The sequence below is a fragment of the Aquila chrysaetos genome, chromosome 25 (genome assembly GCF_900496995.4).
Source record: "Aquila chrysaetos chrysaetos chromosome 25, bAquChr1.4, whole genome shotgun sequence".
NCBI lineage: Eukaryota > Metazoa > Chordata > Aves > Accipitriformes > Accipitridae > Aquila > Aquila chrysaetos.
The window spans coordinates 2,015,975-2,034,764 of record NC_044028.1 but is presented as its reverse complement, the minus strand read 5'-3'; the positions used below and the strand labels follow the sequence as shown (position 1 = coordinate 2,034,764).

At 56.6% G+C, this 18,790-nt stretch overlaps 1 protein-coding gene across 1 annotated transcript in view; it reads right to left on the bottom strand.

The window, feature by feature from the left end:
* Positions 1-1,070: 1,070 nt before the first annotated feature.
* The window catches only part of HS3ST6 (heparan sulfate-glucosamine 3-sulfotransferase 6), a 40,913-nt gene continuing 23,193 nt past the window's right edge, over positions 1,071-18,790 (bottom strand). Inside the window, 1 exon segment of the mRNA XM_030002482.1 lies at positions 1,071-2,178. Within this exon segment, the coding sequence (XP_029858342.1) occupies positions 1,560-2,178 (619 nt within the window). The 3' untranslated portion in view covers positions 1,071-1,559.

Sequence of the window (18,790 nt, the reverse complement as noted above, 5' to 3'; positions counted from 1 at the left end):
CGGGATTTTAACCAGTCCCGATTTCAGCTCTTGTTACTGTTCTTTTACAATATCGCGGTTTCTTTAGAGTGGCCACAAAGCCCCCAGGCTCTGGCATCGCACCGGTGGCATCTGTGTCTGTCCCGGCACCTCTCACACGCGTGGACCCACGCCACGACACCCCGCGCAGAAACAGGCAACTGTTTGCATTTAACTCCAGCATCACATTAAGACCGTCCCCGCACATGTCACTTGTCCTGGCAGTGACCAGACGAGCCCAGGGGCTGAACTGGGCAAATGGGCTCAACTTCAGCTACAGCCCGGAGCATCAGTACAGAAAATACGCGTCACCTCCAAGGGACACAAAGGAGGTGTCAGCAGCCGGGACGGAGGAGCAGGGAGAGCTGTGCGGGATAAAGCACAACGTGCTGGTGTAAAACCACTCCTGGAGCTGCGAGGAAAGGGGCCGGTGCCTGTTGTGCATCCCAGGAGAAGGGGTACCTGCCGCCTCCATCACTCCTGGAGAGCAGCAGCGAGGAGGGGAGGCGATGGCACGCCTGGCAGGACACGCCTGGCAGGATGGTCAGCTTTGCAGGATGGAAGAAACCACAGCCAAAGCATATTTGCAAACAATCCAGGGCCTGAGGGCCCTTGAAAACATGTAATTAGCTCATTAAAGAGACAAATACAAGTCACTAATAAGATATTAGAGGTTAATTAAATGTTTTCCTCATCTTTAATTAAGGGAAAACTAGTTAATTCAGATTAAACTAATTTCTGCAGCCTCCCATGATGGCCTTCTATGGCTGCAGATTTGAAAATCTATTGAGATTATTGAACTGGAAGGTCAGAGTTTGGGGCTTTTGTCTGCTCTGCTTGGGTGAATTTAGGGGAAGCAGGGATTTTCATCCTAAGGGTTAGAAATGCCCTGCTTTATCATCTGGGTTACTCAAAGAACACAGGAAGGTATGTGATACGCAACTCCCTCTCCCTAACCCCAGACCTGGCATTTATTCAAAACTACTGCTGTTAATTGTTTTTCTTAACTAGGAAGTTCCTGCAGACTATTTTCTGTCTGCAAAACATACCCCACGCTTGGGGCCTGCTGCTCGGCCGGCCTCACCCACCACCCCACGGCAGCCGCTGCCTGTGCTCAGCACCGGCATTTGATTTACCAAAAACCCACTGGCCGCACAGCCCAGAGGCTGACTGGTTTCCAAAGCTTTTATTGTGGATGGCAGAGCCGTCGTCCCCGTGCACGCACACGCACCCATCCATGCACTCACACACTCCCACTCGCCACTCAGAATGGTCATGGTTAATATGGATTAGCAAGATTTATATGGAAGAATATTTAATCTGGTCAGGGAGGGGAGAGGGGTCATCTGTGTTTTTATTTCTTAAATATTTCTCTCTACTCCAGAAGGGTCCATTTCTCACCAGAAAAGGTCCAATATAAATTAGAACGAAGGGAGGAGGTTGCTGGTGGGGCAGCCACGAGCATCCCTGGATCACGGTCCCGTCTCTGCGCACCGCTGGGCAGACCAGGTCCCAGCATGGTGGCATGCCCTGTGGATAGCTCAGTCCCACCCGAAGTCCTGCCCTGTCATCTGGTAAAACTTCATATTGAAGGGTCTGTAAAACTCCCGCAGGCGCTGGACCACCTGCACGTCGATTTTGGGGTGCGGCCGCCCCTTGGATTTCCCCAGGCAGCGGGGCTTGCTGCCGCCCTCCGGCTTCTTCAGGCAGGGAAAGCCCTTGGTCTCATTAAAATAGAAATGTTTGTCCGTCACCACCCTCTTGAGACCCAGAAAGTCCTGGACACGGCCCATCTCCCCGGCTGGGTCGCTGACGAGCCTCTCCCCACTGACGAAGAGGAATTTGGAGAGGGGGAAGTACTGCAGCCAGTTGTCCAGGTGCTTGGCATAGATCCCAATCCTCACCGCGCTCCAGCTCGTGTCGATAAGTCCCGTGCTGATGTTTTTGAAGGCCAGGGCCTGGAAGCTGGGGATGGCGGGGTTTTTGGAGAGCGTCTGCGTGTAGTCCGAGATGGCGCGGGTGACGGGGTTGCGCACCACCACGATCAGCTTCGTGTCCCGAGACATGTTGTAGATGCGCCGGGGAGCCTCCTTGGTGACGAAGTAGCTGGGGGTCTTCTCCATCGTGATCTGCCCCTCCAGCGTGCGCGGCATCAGGCTCCTGGGGAGAGAAAGGGACACGGTCAGGGCTCGAGGCACGGCTGCTCCGACCTGATGCCACAACAGGGACGAGCGGGAGCAAACCCCCAAACTCGGCCAGAAATGCCCAGGGGCTCCTCAACTGCAACCCCATCTCTCCTTCCCCTCCGACCAGCCAAGGACACTGCCTTGTCATACCCCACCGGTCACCTCCTCGTCTTCAAAAGCCTTCCTAGGAGCCCCCCTGCCCGGGTCTCTCCTTTCCTCACCTCATTTCAGCCTCCCCTTCGTCCCCCCTGCCAGGGTCTGTCCTCGGGAAGGGACTCCCTGTCACTCTGCCCCCCCAGCAGCACCGTCCTAGAGGGCACTTGCAGGCTGTCGGTCCCCCTCAGAGGTCCCCGACAACCCCCTTCCCAGCCCTGGAAATTCCTCCTGCCCCCTTCTCCTCCACCCCCATCAGTTTCAGCATCTCGACATGTGGATTTTGGGACAGGGCAGGTTTTCACCCCAGCCTCCAGACAGATTACATGTCCTGGAGGTGCTGACTTGCCACGTAGGGTTGCAAAGAGGAAAAATCTCACCACGGGGGTGTGCACCCATGGGGGCTAAGCCCAAGTGGCGGCTGGGGATGGAGATGCCCACCGAGGTTCCCAGCTCCTCTGCCTCCAGACAGCAAGCAGTTAAGGCCAGAAAAAGACTGTTTCCTTTTTTAAAAAAAAAAGGGCAGAAAATGTCTCAGGGCCCAGCCATTGTGCTGTGTAAAATTCACTGCCCTGATTGTTCTCTTGTGCGCTTTAATGAGGCATTAATAGCCGAAGAAATTACCCAGGCATGTCACCCTATGAGGAAAGCCAGGGGCTGCAGAATGGGACCTCCCTGCCACCAGCGCAGGCACCTGCCCCAGACCCCCTCACGTCCCCCAGAGCCCCTCACGTCCCCCTTCTTCTTGGGGGTGGACACGTCCCCTCTGGGCGTCCTGGCGAAGAGAGGACTTGCTTTCCCCAACGGCGGAGCTCCACGAGCTGAGCCAGCCGGGAGGCAGCTCAGGGGTCCCTGCGGGCACAGCCCCCAGCGTGGCTCCCCGACACGCAATGCCACCCCCAGCTGCTGCTGCTCCCCACGGATTGCCTTGCTAGCAGATGCTGCAGATGTGCCAAGGGACCGACAGCTCTCGCTGTTGAATCCCAGCCACGTCCCACCAGCTCACTCCCGCAGCACCCATGGGTGCCCTTGCCGATGCACCCCATGTCGCTGCAGCGATGGGGCTTGTTCTTCACAGGGCTCATCTGGGATTGAAACGACTTTGTTTCCTCCATGCTGTCACAAGCCACGGTCCCCATTCCCTCCATCGTGCTCGGGGTGACATGTGTGCTCCCCCTCCCCGGCCACATAAAACAGAGTCTCTTGGCTGAAAGCCCTGGGCTGGAAACTCATTCTGCTCGGAGCCCAGCAGCGTTCTGCTCCGGTGCCAGGGGCTCAGCCCTGCTGTCCACCCGACCCGGGCAGCTGCCCTTGCACTGGGTCTGTCCCAAGCGGGAGGCTGCTTTCCCACAGGGAGGGGACATGAGGCTTTCAGAGGTTTAATACTTTGGGAAATGACAAAACCGCTTCAGTAGTTCTTCTGAAATAAAAACTATGCGTCTGGGCGTACACAGAAATAGATATAACACATACACAGAATAAGCATGCCCTTTGCCCCCACCTAGGACTTTTCTTAGCAGATGGCAGAGCACTTAACCCAGCAGGGAAGCGCTGGTTTACAAGGGGAAACTGAGGCACCAAGCAATGACATTGCTTGCGTAGGAGCTGCTGTGTAGATGCCTACATCCATCCAGCCAACAAACATCCACCATCCTGACACAAAATCACTTGTATGGGTCAGCGAACACATGGGGATTCAACCCAAGCTGCTCCATACCTAGAGGCATCCCAGGATGAGCTCCAGGGATCAGGAAGTCTCTTGGAAAAAGTACCAATACCCGAATATTAACTGTGACAAGGGATAAAATAAAGAAAAAAAAAAAAGGCTAATCGTGATGTTTCACTTAACTGAAAGGAGAGAGTTGGGACTGGACAGACTCTTTCCTACAGGGACTTTCCCTTTTGCCTGAACTTGGAAGAATTCTGGTTTTAAAACTCGAGGTTCCCCCTAGGGTCTCCCCTGAACTCCTGGGGCTGCTCCACCTCGTGTTCCTTGGGGTTCACTGGAAAGGAGAGGAGCTTCCCCCGCCTGCCCCCCTACACCTCTCCTCCCTCACCCAGGCAGGGGCAGGTTTTTTTAACGTCTGTTGTTTGAGGCCAAGCTGACCCACACAAGGGCAGGGAGAGCTCCAAAACCCTGCTCGGGGGATCCCTGCGGGAACGCTGGCAGAGCAGGAGGATGAGGATGGACCTTCCCGCCCGGCTGCGGCTGGGTCCCGCAGTGGGGCCAGCTCTTGGCAGCGGCACTTTGGGGCAGGACGGGGTGTTTCAGGGATCCCCATCCCGCTGCTCGGAGCAGTGGTGGCACTGGAGGATTGTGCCCGGCGAGGGAGCTGGGTCCCCACGGCGGGAGGGGACAGGCCACGCAGCAGCCGGGGCTGTGCTGTGGGGAAGCCGGGGCTCTGCCCAGCAGCATCTGTTCCTTATGTAATGGGAAAAGGCTTGAGGTTTCTGGGTTTTTTTCCCCTGGACGCAGGAAAGAACACTTTATTAAAAGCATTTGCAAGCGATGCTGGGCCCCGCACAACTCCCTCCCCCAAACAGAGGCAAAAGCCACTTGTGGCGTTCCCCCCCCCCCCCTTTTCTTCTTTTTTTTTTGGACAATGCCAGCATTTTCAGAGCCACTTCTTGTCCCCGACGTCACCACCCAGCAGCCCGGCCCCTCCGTTTGGCACCAGTGGTGCCCGGGCAGGCAGGATTCCCTTCGGGTGTACATGCATCCTGGGGCAGCAATGGGTGGTTTCCCCAACCTTTTCAGCACCTTTCCCCCTCCATCCCAAATAACCGTGCTCACCAGAGGGGCTGACTGCTGGGGTTCCCTCTGGGAGGTGTCTTCCCAAACCAGGATCAGGCCCTTACAGCCCCCCACCCCGTCCCCTCCCTGCCGTGCTTGCCCAGAGCCAAGCAAAAACCAACCGTGCATCTCCGAACGCTGCTGTTAGCACACCACCAACCTGCAGTTTTGGCTTTCCCTGCCCTGCAAGCCAGGCCAGCAAAGTGTGTTTAACTCTAATTACATGCAGAAACCTGCCAGGCTGCTTCACGCAGCTTCCCTGGGTGACTCGTTGAGGCGTTTCTGCTGCTCTGCAGTGCTTGCCCGGATGCCACCGGGATTTCCGCACAGCAAAACGGCTCCTTCCTCGTGCTGCTCGCCCGCCCAAAACCCTCTCTCAGCAAACACAGGCTTAAGACCTAAATCAGTCCCTCTCCTCAATGGGCAACGAAGTTTTTATTACCAAACAGTGAATGCTTGGGATTACATGATCCAAGAGCCTGGAGAGCTCACGTTAAACCAAAACACTGTTTTTCTCAGCCTGTGCTCCCCAAACCGGCACTGATTTGACCCAAGCTCAAGAATTCATGGTTGTGCTCAGCTTTTGTAGAGCAGGATGGTTTGGGTTTGCTGCAGTTGCCATCGTGGTGTTCCCAAGGACATAAACCAGAGAGGAAACCCGTGAGCTACGCCTGGAACAGCGGTGCTCTCCGAGAGCACTGACGCAGTGACCACAAAGAATGACGTGAGTCTGGATGCACCAGCAAAGGTTTTGCTAAAATATTTTAATAAAAGCCATTTTACTCCCCCTTTTCCTTTTTGCAGGGAGACAGCAAGGGCCAGGCTGAGTCCCCTGGTCCTGAGGCCATCCCTAAGGGGTCTGTGGGGCAGGAGGACCTCCAGGATCCCACTCACCGCAGGCAGCCCAGGAGACCCACACCCAGCAGCACCAGCACCTTCCCTGCACTCATCCTGCTGACCAAGGGTTTCTCAGCACACAGGAACAGCACCAAATTTCATTAAAGCCAACCACACCACCCTAGGCTTAATTAAAAAGTAATTAAAATAGAATTTTTAATAAAAGCCCGTGTTGGGGCAGGGATTCCCACTCTGTTTGCACAGGTACCACCAGAGCAGCGGCAAGCGGTTCGTGTGCCTGTGAGCTCTGACGGGGTGCAGAGACCTTCCCCCCCACCAGCACAGCCCCATACTTGGTCCCCCCCAGGGACAGCAGTGGGGCAGTGATGTCCCATGCAAATCCCCCCCCCAAGGCTGGTCCATCAGAGCCGTCAGCTCTGCAAGCCAGCACTTAGGCGGACCCTCGGACAGGCTCCAACACACCTACAGCTTTGTTTCTGATGGGAACGAAAGGCGCGCGACCCCCCCACGGGCTGGACATCGCTGACTTGGTTCTAAACCCTCGATCCGGCACTCGGTTAACGCGGAGCCATCAGCTGCTGGGGTCAGGGCGGCGGCGGCGGAGCTGGGTCCCAACATCATCCCGGGACCGCATTGGGAACGGCAGCCTCCGAGCAGTTAATTGTGCAACACCTCCTCTTCCTCAGCAGCTCAATCACTCCCAGCTACTTGCAAGATAATTACACTATTTCACATTTTCATTAACTCCCTAATACTTTCCCCTAAATTACTCCAGTTAATTATTGATAACCCCTGTCTCCCTCCAGATCTGGCTTAAACTGGCAAAGAGCAGACCAGGCTTCCGTTATGCTCCACTTCAGCGCAAGCATTGGAAACTTTAATTAAATTTACAGTTAATTCTTATTGACCTTAAGAAAACACCTTGGGAATGCTAAGCATTGCCTACAGGTAGGCGACACTGCAACAAGGGAGCACCTTGGCAGCCTTGGAGGGAATTTGTATTTCAAGAGGAGGCCGTGTGCCCAGGCAGCGAAACAAAACTCTTTTACCTTTCTATTAAGCTGATAAATTAGACAGTAAAACAACTGGCATTTGAGTGGCATCAGAAATGGGATTTCCTACATAGAAATATTCAACCTGGGAAGCTGTTAATGCTTAAAGAAAATAGCAAAATCACAGAGAGGGATGGGAAATGCCACCATCTACTTCAAAGCCTCCCAGGAGCCATTTAGCTCATCATTTCACCGAGTTTTCCTTTCCACCCACCCCAGTGACCCATCCTCATCCTCCTCTCTCCCTCCCAGTGGTACCCATTTGCTCGGAGGCTGCGCAATGACTGCCGTACCACCTCGTACTCTGCTCGGGCAGCCAGCCACGACCCGGGGCTGCGGTTACCACTCACCGAGGGGCTCAGCCGACAAGCTCACGTCTGTAACATCCCTAATTGCTCTCAGCCGAGGCACATTTCCAAGGGCTGCTGGACCTCTCCGGGACATTCCCTCTATTATAGTCAATGGGAAATTGCAGATTACGGCTGTGCTCCCAGGGGCCCTCGTTTAGATTAATTACCTCCTCTGTTGAGGTAGCAAGGTGCAATAACTTACAGCCCTGATAAAAATGCAGAAAGCTGCATTAAATACAGATTAACAGCCATAGCAGGCAGGTAATCAAAGCAGACTTCAAAAAACTGGGCTGACATAACTTTCCAGGGTTAATTGGTTCATGATTCCTCAACTCCAGGATGATTTTGTTACAGACAAAGGAGAACTCCTCCCAGTACCGAGCTGAGAGCATCAAGTGATGGATGTGCCCATTGGAGGACAACCTCACCGATAAATAAGTCTCCAGCCCGAGAGCATCCCTGCGTTCGCGCCCATGCCGGTTGCTTGTGCAGCAGCTTCACTGCTGGTGGGGCAGGCTCTGCCCACAGCTCATCCCCCCTGAAAATGTATCTTTAGCACGGATGCAGGTCCAACCTGTGCTAGGAGCGTGAAAGGAGGCTCCGAAACCCCCAGATAAACCACAGGTGTGGGTGACGGGTGCCATCCGGATCAGGGCTTGCAGGTTCTGTGTTATCACCAAAAGTGGAAGAGAAAAGGCAGCAAAAAAACCCCTCTCCATTATTATTAAAAAAAAACGAGCACTGACAAAAAAAGCCCCCGACAAAAGCAAGTGAAAGGCAAGGGGATTTCTGCCAGAGGGGATATGGTTGAGAGCTTTCTGCAGGGCCAAAGAAAGTGACTCTTTCAAGGCGATAAGATGGGCGATGGGATGACGTGGGGGACAAAACCGGCCGGGACAGCCCAGCTTAGCGCCGGTGACGGCTCCGCTCGCCCACCCCAGCCCAGCCTTGTCTGGGCAGGGGGCACCCAGTGGCGTCCGGCTGCGGTTCCAGGGGACCTCCTCTCTCAAAGGCGGGGTGACAGGCTGCCCGGGACGGGGCTCAATGGGGGACAGAACCTTTTTTGTGTAAATGTAAAACAGTTTGGAACCAGGAGAGGGGGACAAGGCTTGGGACAGATTTATCCTCTCTCAGCAGACACCCTGTACCACCCGGATCTGCATATGAATCGCCCCAACAGGCTTATCTCACCCGGCGGGACAAGGCTGCCTTTGTGGCCGCACAGTGGCTATGAAGTTGTTAAACTGGAACCAGTTATGTAGACTTTAAGATACTGGCCTTTTCCTTCAAGGCAGCTAAAATAGCAGCACCTTTGCTGGGAAGCAGGGCAGGAGAAAGCGGCGAGGGGGATAGGATGTCGGGAGGGACAGATCCAGCCTTGTGTCCCCGCTCCCGGCTCTGCCACGGAGACCCCGGCTGCCGGGGGTCATGCTGGACCCCCCATTCCCCAAAGCGAGGTGGGGGGCATGTGTGGGCAGCCATGCTTACCCCCCCACCCCAGTCCCCTCCATCACCTCCTCTTCCCGGAGGAAGCACCGGGGCATCTGTTGAACCTCAGTGCAAGGCAATGGAAGGCTGAACTCGCCGGCAAGCCGCTCGGGAGCAAATTAGGCCATGTTCCTTTTTACTCCTAATTACTGTGATATTCCCCCTCTCCTTCCCTGCCGCCCCTTTGGAGGAGGCAGCGGGTCCTGGCAGCACCTCCCCAGCAGGCAGAGCCCCCCGGGCGCTTTCCATCCCAGGCCTGCCTCCATTATTTTTGATTCTTTCACCAATTCAAAAATGTGCAAATGTGGCCACGGCTTCCCAATCAGGCCTGGCCAGGAGCTAATTGGCTTTAAGCAGGGAAACCTGAATATGCTAATGATCGCAGTAACAAGCCTGTGATGCGCCTGGAAGGGGAGCCAAGCCCTCGGCTCAACGATCGGCTGACTCTGAGACACGTCAATTAACAGCAAGGAAGATAATTTATTAATGCGCCTTTGCACCCCCCTGCCCTTTGCTCCTAATTACTGTTTGATACATGAAACATCGCGGAGGTTTGCCCGGTCCTGCTCCCAGCTGGAGCATCCCTGCACAGCCCCAAGCGTCTCCTCCTGCCCCTGAGCAGCCTCTCGCTGGGGCGATAGCCCAGGACCACGACTGGAGGGTCTCCAGCCAACGCAAAGGACCCCGGAGCTCTCCCACCATCAGACCACAGGAGACGGGGTCCCTGGGCTGGGATTCAGCCTGGTCAGGCTGCAGAAGAGGCTTGCTGGAGAAGGGAGATGCGATGGGCTGGGGGGTGCCACCGGCCAGGGCTGCTCCCCGCGGGGTCCGAGCCCCTCAGACCCTTCCCGAGGGGCTCCCTCGCCGGCTGCAGAGCCCGGCTGCTTCATCCTGCGAAGGGCATGGGCTGCAAAGCAGGAGGGAGGCAGCAGTGGGGTCTGTTGGGGGGCTCCAGAAAGGGCCCGGAGCTGGGGAGTTTTGTGTTTGACTTAGCATCAAGATCAGGGAGATGTGGAGCAAGGGAAAGAGGAGAAGCTGGAGCCAGCATTAGCATTTCTAATGGAGTGGCTGCTTTCGCAAGTCACCCGACACCCATTTATTAACCCCAGTAAGAACCGGGGCCATCTGGGAAACCACAGCTGCTTTGCCCACCTATAAAGCCACCCAGACCCCTGTGCACCCCAAGTCCCCAGCCCTGGCAGAAAGGTGAGAAAAAGGCTGTTTCCCCCCCCCCCCAACACCACAGGGCAGCCGCAGCCCCCTGCACCCTCTCCTGCTCCCATGCGGACCCAGACCCGCTCCTTTCCGCCGCCCGGCATTTGCATCACGATCCTGCTCATGTTTACGGCTAGGGGTTGCAATTAGGGGCAGCTCAAGGCCCTGAAGGTTTTTTTCTTTGCATGGTTATTCCAGTGGGGTCGTTAAGGCCAAAGGGCTCCCGGTGAATGCACATAACAGCATATGATTATGAAGAGCAGACACCAGTGTTAATAAGGGCACAGCTCCTTCCCTGCTCGGGAGTGACAGTGCTGGAGGAAGAAGAGGCTGCTTGGCCTCTGTCAGCATCCAGAGGATTCAGAGATGGTCCCTCCTCACCCTTCTCCGTTGCGGAGCTATGATGCACGGGGTCACCCCAAAAATGCAGAGCAGCTGAACTCCCCACTGATGCCTGCCAGGGACCCGTCACGGCCAGCACCGCTCAGGTCCCCCCCGTGCTCTTGCCGAAGGCAGTACCCCCCTCGGCCAAGCCACGGCCGCCCTCGCACTCCTGCTCGCTGCTGGAGCCATCGCCCGCGGCTGCAGCAGTGAGCGTCGGGCACCCCACAGTCCACGGGGACATTTGCTACCTCGAGAGTTCACCCAGAGACAGAACAAGAGCGGGACGGTGCCGCCTGCAGCCCTCAGCTGCAGGAGAGGGATCTGAAACAAAACCGTCCTCGTGTTCCCGGGAGCGATATTTCGCTTGCGACAAGCAAAGATGTATTTTGAACAACCGTTAGTGAAAAAGCAGCTGAAACCGCTGCTTGGGTTAAAAAAGGTAGGAAACAGAATAGCTACGTGAATCCCCCAAAAAACCCTACAGAAAGCGTAGGCTGACATGTGCCCAGCCCTGGTGGGATGTTGGACTGGGGCCGGTGTAAGGCGAGGGCAGGGCTGCAGCGGGCACGCACTGCTCTCTCCATCCCTCTGGAATGAAGCGCGTCTGCAAGGCAGCAATTAGAAATCCTCTTCTCGCTGCTCGGTCCCCGGTGTCCCTTTGATTCCCGAGTCCCGGCGGCCCCGGGGGCATGGGGACAGCCTGTGGCAGGTGTCTTGCCTGTGACCCGGGTCAATCGAGGGCTCTGATCTCCAAATGACCCTTCCCAGCAGTGAATATGTACCCGCGCTCAAACAGCTTGCAGATGAAGGAGCAACAGACTGGAGATGATTTATTCAGGAATTAAAGGTTCAGTACCCCTTTTAAAGGCTGCGCCTCGGCACTGTCAGCCTTCATTGCACACAATTAAAGGGGTTAGCTGCCCTGGCCCGCCACGGCCCTCCTCCCTTCCAGGGGAATGAAATCAAACAAAACCAACCCCCCCCCGCATGCTCCCGCCAAGCCCCGGTCCGGTCCCTCCAATGTATGTTTGGGGGCACGGCAGAAGGACTTGCAAACTCGGTGCACGAATGGCCCTGAGCTCCAGCCCGGGAAGCTGCTCCGGCTCCGTTCTCTGCCAGGGACCGGCTCGGCTCTGCCCGGGATGGGAGGATGCAGATGCTCGGGTTTTGTCCCCACTGGCAAGGGGGGATGCTCGGGGTTGGGGTCTCTGCTTGGCTCGCAGCGGAGCTAGCCCCGGTGCCATCTGTGCAAAGCCTGTTCCTGCAGCTGGGATCTGGCGAGATGCTCCTGGAGCCCGGGACTGGGGAGCAAGGCATGGGGCTGCCCAGGAGCAAACCTCCTCTCTTCTTTATGGCTCTGGAGCAAGACCCGAGCCCCCTCTACCAGCTCAGCACCTTCAAGCTCCGAGCAGGGAAGGCGCTGGTCGCATGTAAGCTCACACCAGCATAATTCAAATGCAGCCTCGAATTTCCCTCTCACACCTGAGAGGGGAGATAAGGATAAAAATTGGCATCGTCCGGATTATTTTTTTTTTCCCTTCCAAATTGTGAGAACTGATGGGGTGGTTTGGCTGCGGTGGGGGGAGCACCGCTCGCGGGCGCGAGCAGCAGGAATTCAATGAAAAGCTTCCTTCCTCTTATAAAAGAAAAGGAAGAAATCTGCTGCCAGCAGCGCCTGCTGATAATCTCTTTCCAAGGCTGTAAATTTTCCAGCAGCTACCCCAGCAAGTAATCCAGCAGATTATTACACCTTTCAGCGGAATCAGCCTTTTAAATACACTCTCCCCTCACCATGCATCTTGTGTTTTATGACCTGACTTGCTGTCTGAGCACAGGGAAACACAAATTACACTCTTCTGCAACCAGACTACAGGCACCGTGACAAATTTTATACCTCTAGTAACTGGGATCCTTGGGCGCTCCAATAAATAAGGAAAATTTGCTCTTAAAGCTGCACGGGGCTGGGGGCTCTGCATCACTGCGGCACGACAGCCTGGGGAGGGGAAGGGACCCCCCCATCCGCTGCTCTGGGCGAGCACCCCGCTAACCCAGGCAATTGCAATGCACACGCCGCTCGGACGGGCATAACACGGTTAATGCATACTTATATGCTTCTACTGGCCAGCTATTTTTTACGGACCAGTTGTCCCCAGTCAGAGCACTCCAGGCAGGGAGCACGCTTCTGGCAGGCCATTCAGATGCAAAATTTACTGCTGTTTAAAAAACTAGAAAAGAAATCCCTGAGATCACTGTAAGTATGTCTAAGGTCTTTGTTTTCAATTACAAATAAAATATATCCATATTGGTTTTCACTAAATTATCCTCTGGCAGCAATGGACTGATCGTTCCTGGTTTCCTACCTAGACCGAGGAGAGCACAGGAAGGACATAAAAAGCCCACAAAATTTCCTTTTTTTCAGGTTTAAAGTTACGTGGCCAGCAGAAACAGGAATTCCTCCACTTCCCAATGCTTGAGGGGGTAAAAGGACAACCGGTCTAGCTAAAAAGCAGTTCCTAAAAGGCAAATCAGAAAGCACAAGGACATCAAGACTGGTTTTCCCATGGCACTGTGCTCTCAGGTCATGGCATGAGCGGCGCAAAACCCATCCCTCCGACTACCTCCTCCCCAGCCCTCACAATTCTACCTCACCCCACGCGGCCAAACTATGGCCGGATCCTGTCTGGATGCTCCAGGGATGGAAAAGCTGTGCACCCACCGTGCGCCCAGCACCACAGTCACCCTCACCTCCGCCCCGGGAGCTCCTCGGGGGAATGCATGATCCCAAGGATCTCTGTGCCCACGGGCAGACAGTGTTTTCCTCTCCCATGGCTTAACCCCACAGGCAGCCCAGCAGCATCTGCTGCTTTTTGGAGGGGACATTAAAAAAAAGAGAATTATCTGTAATTTTGCAGTTGCCTGCGGGGCCTTGGGCCGCTGCACGCCAGCGCCCGCCACGCCGAGGAGCTGCGATACACAAATCTGAGGCAGAAATCCTACAATACTGCAAGCGCATCCATCCCCTCGCTGCCACGCGGCGCCACGTCCTGGGGGACAGCGGCTGCAGGCGGTCCCAGCGCCACGAGCAGTGCCAGCCCAAGCCGCAAGCTCTCAGCTAATTAGCTCAGACTAATTAGCCAGGGCACGGCGTTGGTGGCAGGACCCGCACCGCCCTCGGCGGCGATGGGTCCCTGGGATCCCTCCTTGTCTCCATCACGGGGTGCAGGCGAGGGGCATCCCCGGCAGCCCTGCCCAGCCCCGGGGAGGGCGCGTGGGCAGGAGCCCCACGTCGGACACCCCGGTCCCGGCCCCGTCGCAGGTGCAGGAGCAGCGGGAGCCGGCGCGAGGGAGGAAGAAAGGAGGAATCCACACATGTCTGCCAGAGCGAGACCTTCCCGCTGGCCGGCGAATTGACAGCTGCTTTGATTTGATTAGCAGATGCTGACGAGGCATCGAGACAAGTCCCCAGAGCCATGAATAATTTCAGTGTATTTGTGTTTATTTGATCTCAGTATGGGGCTGGACCCACTGCCTCGCCCAACCCCGGCCCGGACCCTCGCGGGGCGATGGGGAAGGGACTGCCGAGCTCTCCAGATGGCTGCTCCGAGGCCACCGCCGGCAGGGCTGGCTGTCCCCCTCCGGTGTGTGCTCCGGGGAGCAGAGAGCCCTTTGCTGCACTCCTCCACCCGCTCCTCCTGCACAGCCATCCCACCGGGCTGGGGGTGAGGAAGGGACCCTCCCAGCAGCCTTCGAGGAAAAGGAGAGATCCCCCAAGCCTCACAACTTTTAACATAACTCATTCCAACATTTTCAGGTCTTTTTTGCCTTTCCTCCACTTTTAAACAGACAAAAAAGGGAACTTGGAACTTCCTGGTTCCTGGACCAGAGCTGGGATCAGAAGCCATGTGCCAGGGCCACCAGGTCCTGCTGGCATCACCAAGGATCAGATGCTCATTAGAAAGCAATTAATGCATTTCAGAGCCATGAATTGGCCATAAACCCCCCCGGTCCGACGCATAAACCCACCAGAACTTACTTCCGAACCAGTGTACCCAAGCACTGCACCAGGTATTGGGTCTCCCCCGTAAATGAGGGGGTCGGGTGGAAAGGAGAACTGGCCCGGGCTCCAAACCGGACAGCCAGCGGAAAATGCTACTGGCAGAAGGGATCAAGAAAAACTCCCTCCCTGGGACGGCCCGGGATGCTCAGCTCCTCTGCCCCAGCACCACGCTGCGCGATGGCACACGGACCTGGCCAGGGCTGAAGAAAGGGGGTCTGAGCCCAGGGCGAGACCTGAGATTCCACTTGGCTCCTGCCAGAGCGGCTGTGGGAGAAGATGAGCCAGGACCACGCTCAGCAGGCACAGCCTTTGCCATGATGCTGCTGGGGGTCTCCCTGCATCTCCCTGACTTGAGGACCCCGGGTCCTGCTCCAGTAGGTAAATCAAGCAGTAAAAGCTAGGCACAGTCCGTATTTTAAACCAAGCAAATTCAACTGCTTTAACAAAAGCAATTTTAATGTAATTCTCCTGCCCACATGCCCAGTTTAACACTGCACTGGTTGGATCTGATGACTTAAAAATCAAAGATGCTCTGAGCGAGGCGAGAGCCCAAACCTTGCCATCAGAGAAACACCTCTCCCATCACCAGGCACCCATCTAGCACGTAGTGAGTCCATCGACTACATTTCATGGAGGCTTCTGCAAAAATGCTTTCCCAGTCTGGCTCTCCCCTGCAGAACAAGCACCGAGTCCTGTTCGAAGCTTCAGCTTCATACTAACCACGAGTCATTCTGAAACGCATCCAAAACTGTCTCATTTCTACCTAAGAAAACATAAATCAGTCCTCGCACATGAACTGGAGCCAGGTCTGAGGTCTGCAACAAAGCCGTGGGGATCCATCAGCAGTTTCCAGTGACAGTTTTAAGCTCTCTTGGCTGGATCCACAAAGGTATTTGGGAACCTAACGCTCACCGAAATCACCGGTGACTGCACACCTCAATCCCCCTGCGATCGGGATCCCCTGCTCACCACCACCCCAGCCCTCCGAAGGAGGAGAACCGAGCCGGTGCCTCGCTTTGCCCCAGTTCCCCCCACCCTCCATCCCAGCCTGCCGCTGCCTCGGCTTGCCGGGAGCATCCCCCCCACGCTGCCCTTGCGTGGGGGGACCCCACGCCCCCGCAGCATCCGAACCCTCCAGCGCCAGACACCCACTACCAGCAGCTGCCGCTGGGACCGGGGTTTGAGCAGGAGGGTGCCCCGGGCTGCCGGCAGCGAGGGGGGACAGGAGCCAGCAGTGCCAATCCTGCCCTCGCTGCGCGGCGCGGGACCAGCCCAGCTCTGCTCCGAGCAAGCCGCAGCTTCAAGAAACAGCCCAAAGTGATGCATGAGCTGCAGGGTTTGGCTCGAGGGAGGAAAAGCACCATATTGGTGCAATTACCTGAGTGTAGACAAACCTCCGCGGGTGCCTGGGCCGGGTTCAATAGCTGGCAGATGAGCGGCATCATCTGCAGCATCAGCTCTCGGCTGGCGCGCGGGGACCCTCCGCGGCGCTGCCGGGGGGCTCGGGGCAGGGAGCAGATGTCCCGCCGGCGTGCGGACCCGGGACCTGCTGCAGGTGTGGGGCAGGGGGGCTGCCCGCGGAGGGGAGGACGGGGACGCAGCGACGGGGCAGCTGCGCCGCAGGCAGGAGGGGCAGAAATGTGCTGAGGCAGCAATGCCGGCGATGGCAGACCCCCCCCGCCCCGGTCCCCAGCCGCGGCCAGGCTGCGGGCAGGATCCGGCCGTTGCCATCTCCCCAGCGCCGCTGTAATGCCTTTGACAGCTCGAGCGGGCGATGGCTGGGCTGCTGCCCGCCTGGTCCTGGCAGCAGGCATGGCTGCACGCTGCCTGCGTGCTGCCTGATGGCCTGGAACAGGCAGCGCTTCTGCAGAGCAGCAGGTTACCCCCAGGTGAACCCACCCAAAGGCGACGGTTACCCCCGATCCCGAGAGAGCTGCCTGCAAGGATGCAGGGATGGAGCCAGGGCTGCCCAGCCCTCCTCGCCGCCTTCCCCAGCTGAGCAGGGCGAAGTAATGAGAAAGCTTTCACCCTGCGGCTGCAGAGCAAAGCCCAGAGGGTGCCCAAAAGCCCCCAGGCAAGAACAAACCATCCCCTTGTCTCCCCTTTCCCTGGAGCGGAGGTCGCGACAGCATCCATCAGTCCAAACCCCTGCATCCCCCCAGTGCTGCAGTTTGCACCCTCCCTCCCTGGCTTTGGGGGTTGACAGGAGAAATTTTGACTTAAAATCCCCTCGTCGTGGTCACCACCTCTGCACCCGGCTGGTGCCCCCCAGGAGCAGCTCCCGGCTCTCTACAAACTACATGCTACATGTGCTACAGCTCATGACGGCTCCGAGCTGGAGGAGCTCGTCTGCCCTCCCCACCTCCGTCAACAACAAAAACCAGAAATACGGTTTGTTTGGTGTTTGTCTCGGGTCGAATGCTGTCATGCTGCTCTTGTTGGGATGGAAAATGCATCCAGTTTTCCACAGAAACAAAAAAGACTCTCCATCTGTGTCAAATTTATAATACAGCCTGGGGGAAGATGGGAAACAAATTTAGCTCTTTTTTTTGCTATTAGAAAAAGCCCCGTTTCCTGGCCATGAGCAGAGCCGAGTTTTGCCCCGGAGCGCGGTGACGATGTGAGCCACCAGCGCTTGCGCAACCCGAGCTGCTCCGTGCCATCCCATCCTGCGGCATGTGCCGAAACACCGGCAGGAGCCGGGCAAAGGGAATTGGGAGAGAAGCCCTGACATGCAGCTCGTGGCCCCGGAGCGGCTGCCAAATGGTTATTCTCCCCGACAACCTGCTCAGCCGCTTCCATGCGTGTGCAGGACTTCCCTCCCCAATCTGCAGCCCATCACATGGGAGCTTATAACTGTTTCCTCTGCAGATAAGGGAGAAGCTTCAGAAATCCAGCCAAGCCCAGACAACAAGGCTTTGGGATGCTGGGGATGCTGCTGGGCTCCCAGCGGGGCAGCAGCCCGTCCTCCCCCTCCCCTCGCCCTGCGGTTCAGCTGGTCCCCAGGCGAAGGAAATCCCCCACCGAGGAGGGAGACGTGGGTGGATTACGCACTTTGCTGAAAAAAAAAAAAAAAAAAAAAAAAAGAAGCTGTTTCTCCAGCTCTAGAGAAAGGGGCCACGGAGGCACGGGGAAGGCTCAGAGGATACGAGGGTTTCTCCAGCCCCGTGCCCAGGCTGAGCTGTTGGCAGCTCCCAGCTCCCCATCGCTCGCGCTGGGCGAGCCCCAGGTGCTCGGGCAGAGATGGAGGGGCTCCATCCGCAGCCCAGCAGGTTCGGGTCTCTCGCCCCGGCATTGGTGCTCCTTCCCTCCCTCCCTCCCTCCAGCAGGAACAACTGGGAATTCTCTAACAAAACATTTCTTCACTGGAAAAGCATCGGTTTGTGGCAACCGGAGCTGTTTGTGGGAAAGGATTGGATTTTGATTATTTTTAGCCTGGCTTCCTAAGGAAATGTGGCTTAAGCAATCACACGGTCTGTCTGCCTGTCCGCCCAGCTGTCTGCCTGTCTTCCCTCAGCCACGTCTGATCCTACCGGCCGATTCCAGCCGGATTTGATGGAGGACAAGGATCAAAAATAGGAAGTTTGCACATTTCCATTAAAAGCTGTGGCCGAGCGGTGGCCGGGACCCCGACCGCTGCTCTCAGCTCAGGGCAAGGCAACTCCAGCACAGCCCAAAACCCAGCAGCCCCGTCAATGCCAGCTTTACTGGGCTTCAGGCTCCCCAGGTCCCGCTCAGTACCCAGGGTATTTGGGTGGCCAGCATTGCAGAGGAAGGAGAAATACACTCCTTGCAACTAAAACTCATTTGCACAAGCTGGAAAGACTCGTAATAATCTTCTCTTTAAGCAGCTCCCCAGGCAGAGCCAGCTTTGGCAGGCGTCCCTGCCCACCCCACTGGGCACCGCTGCGCTCACAAGCAGGAAAGTCCTCCCTGGAGCCAGGGGCCGGACTCTGCCAGGTCTTGGGCATCAGTTAATAACAGCAGCCAGGCCAGACATCCTAAGGGTCACAGTCCTGACCCCACACGCGGGGGTAATGCCGGCCTCTGGGGACAGCCCGCTGCTGGCTTGTCCCCAAACTGCCTTTTTCATAAGGAAAAAAAATGAGCAAGCATCCCAGCACGTCCCAGCCCCACGATGTTAGCGTGTCTTGCTGCCACAGCCTCTCTTCCCGATGGGGACCAAGACCCTCAGGTCAGGCAAAACGCTGCCTCCGCAAAGGCAAAGCCAGGCA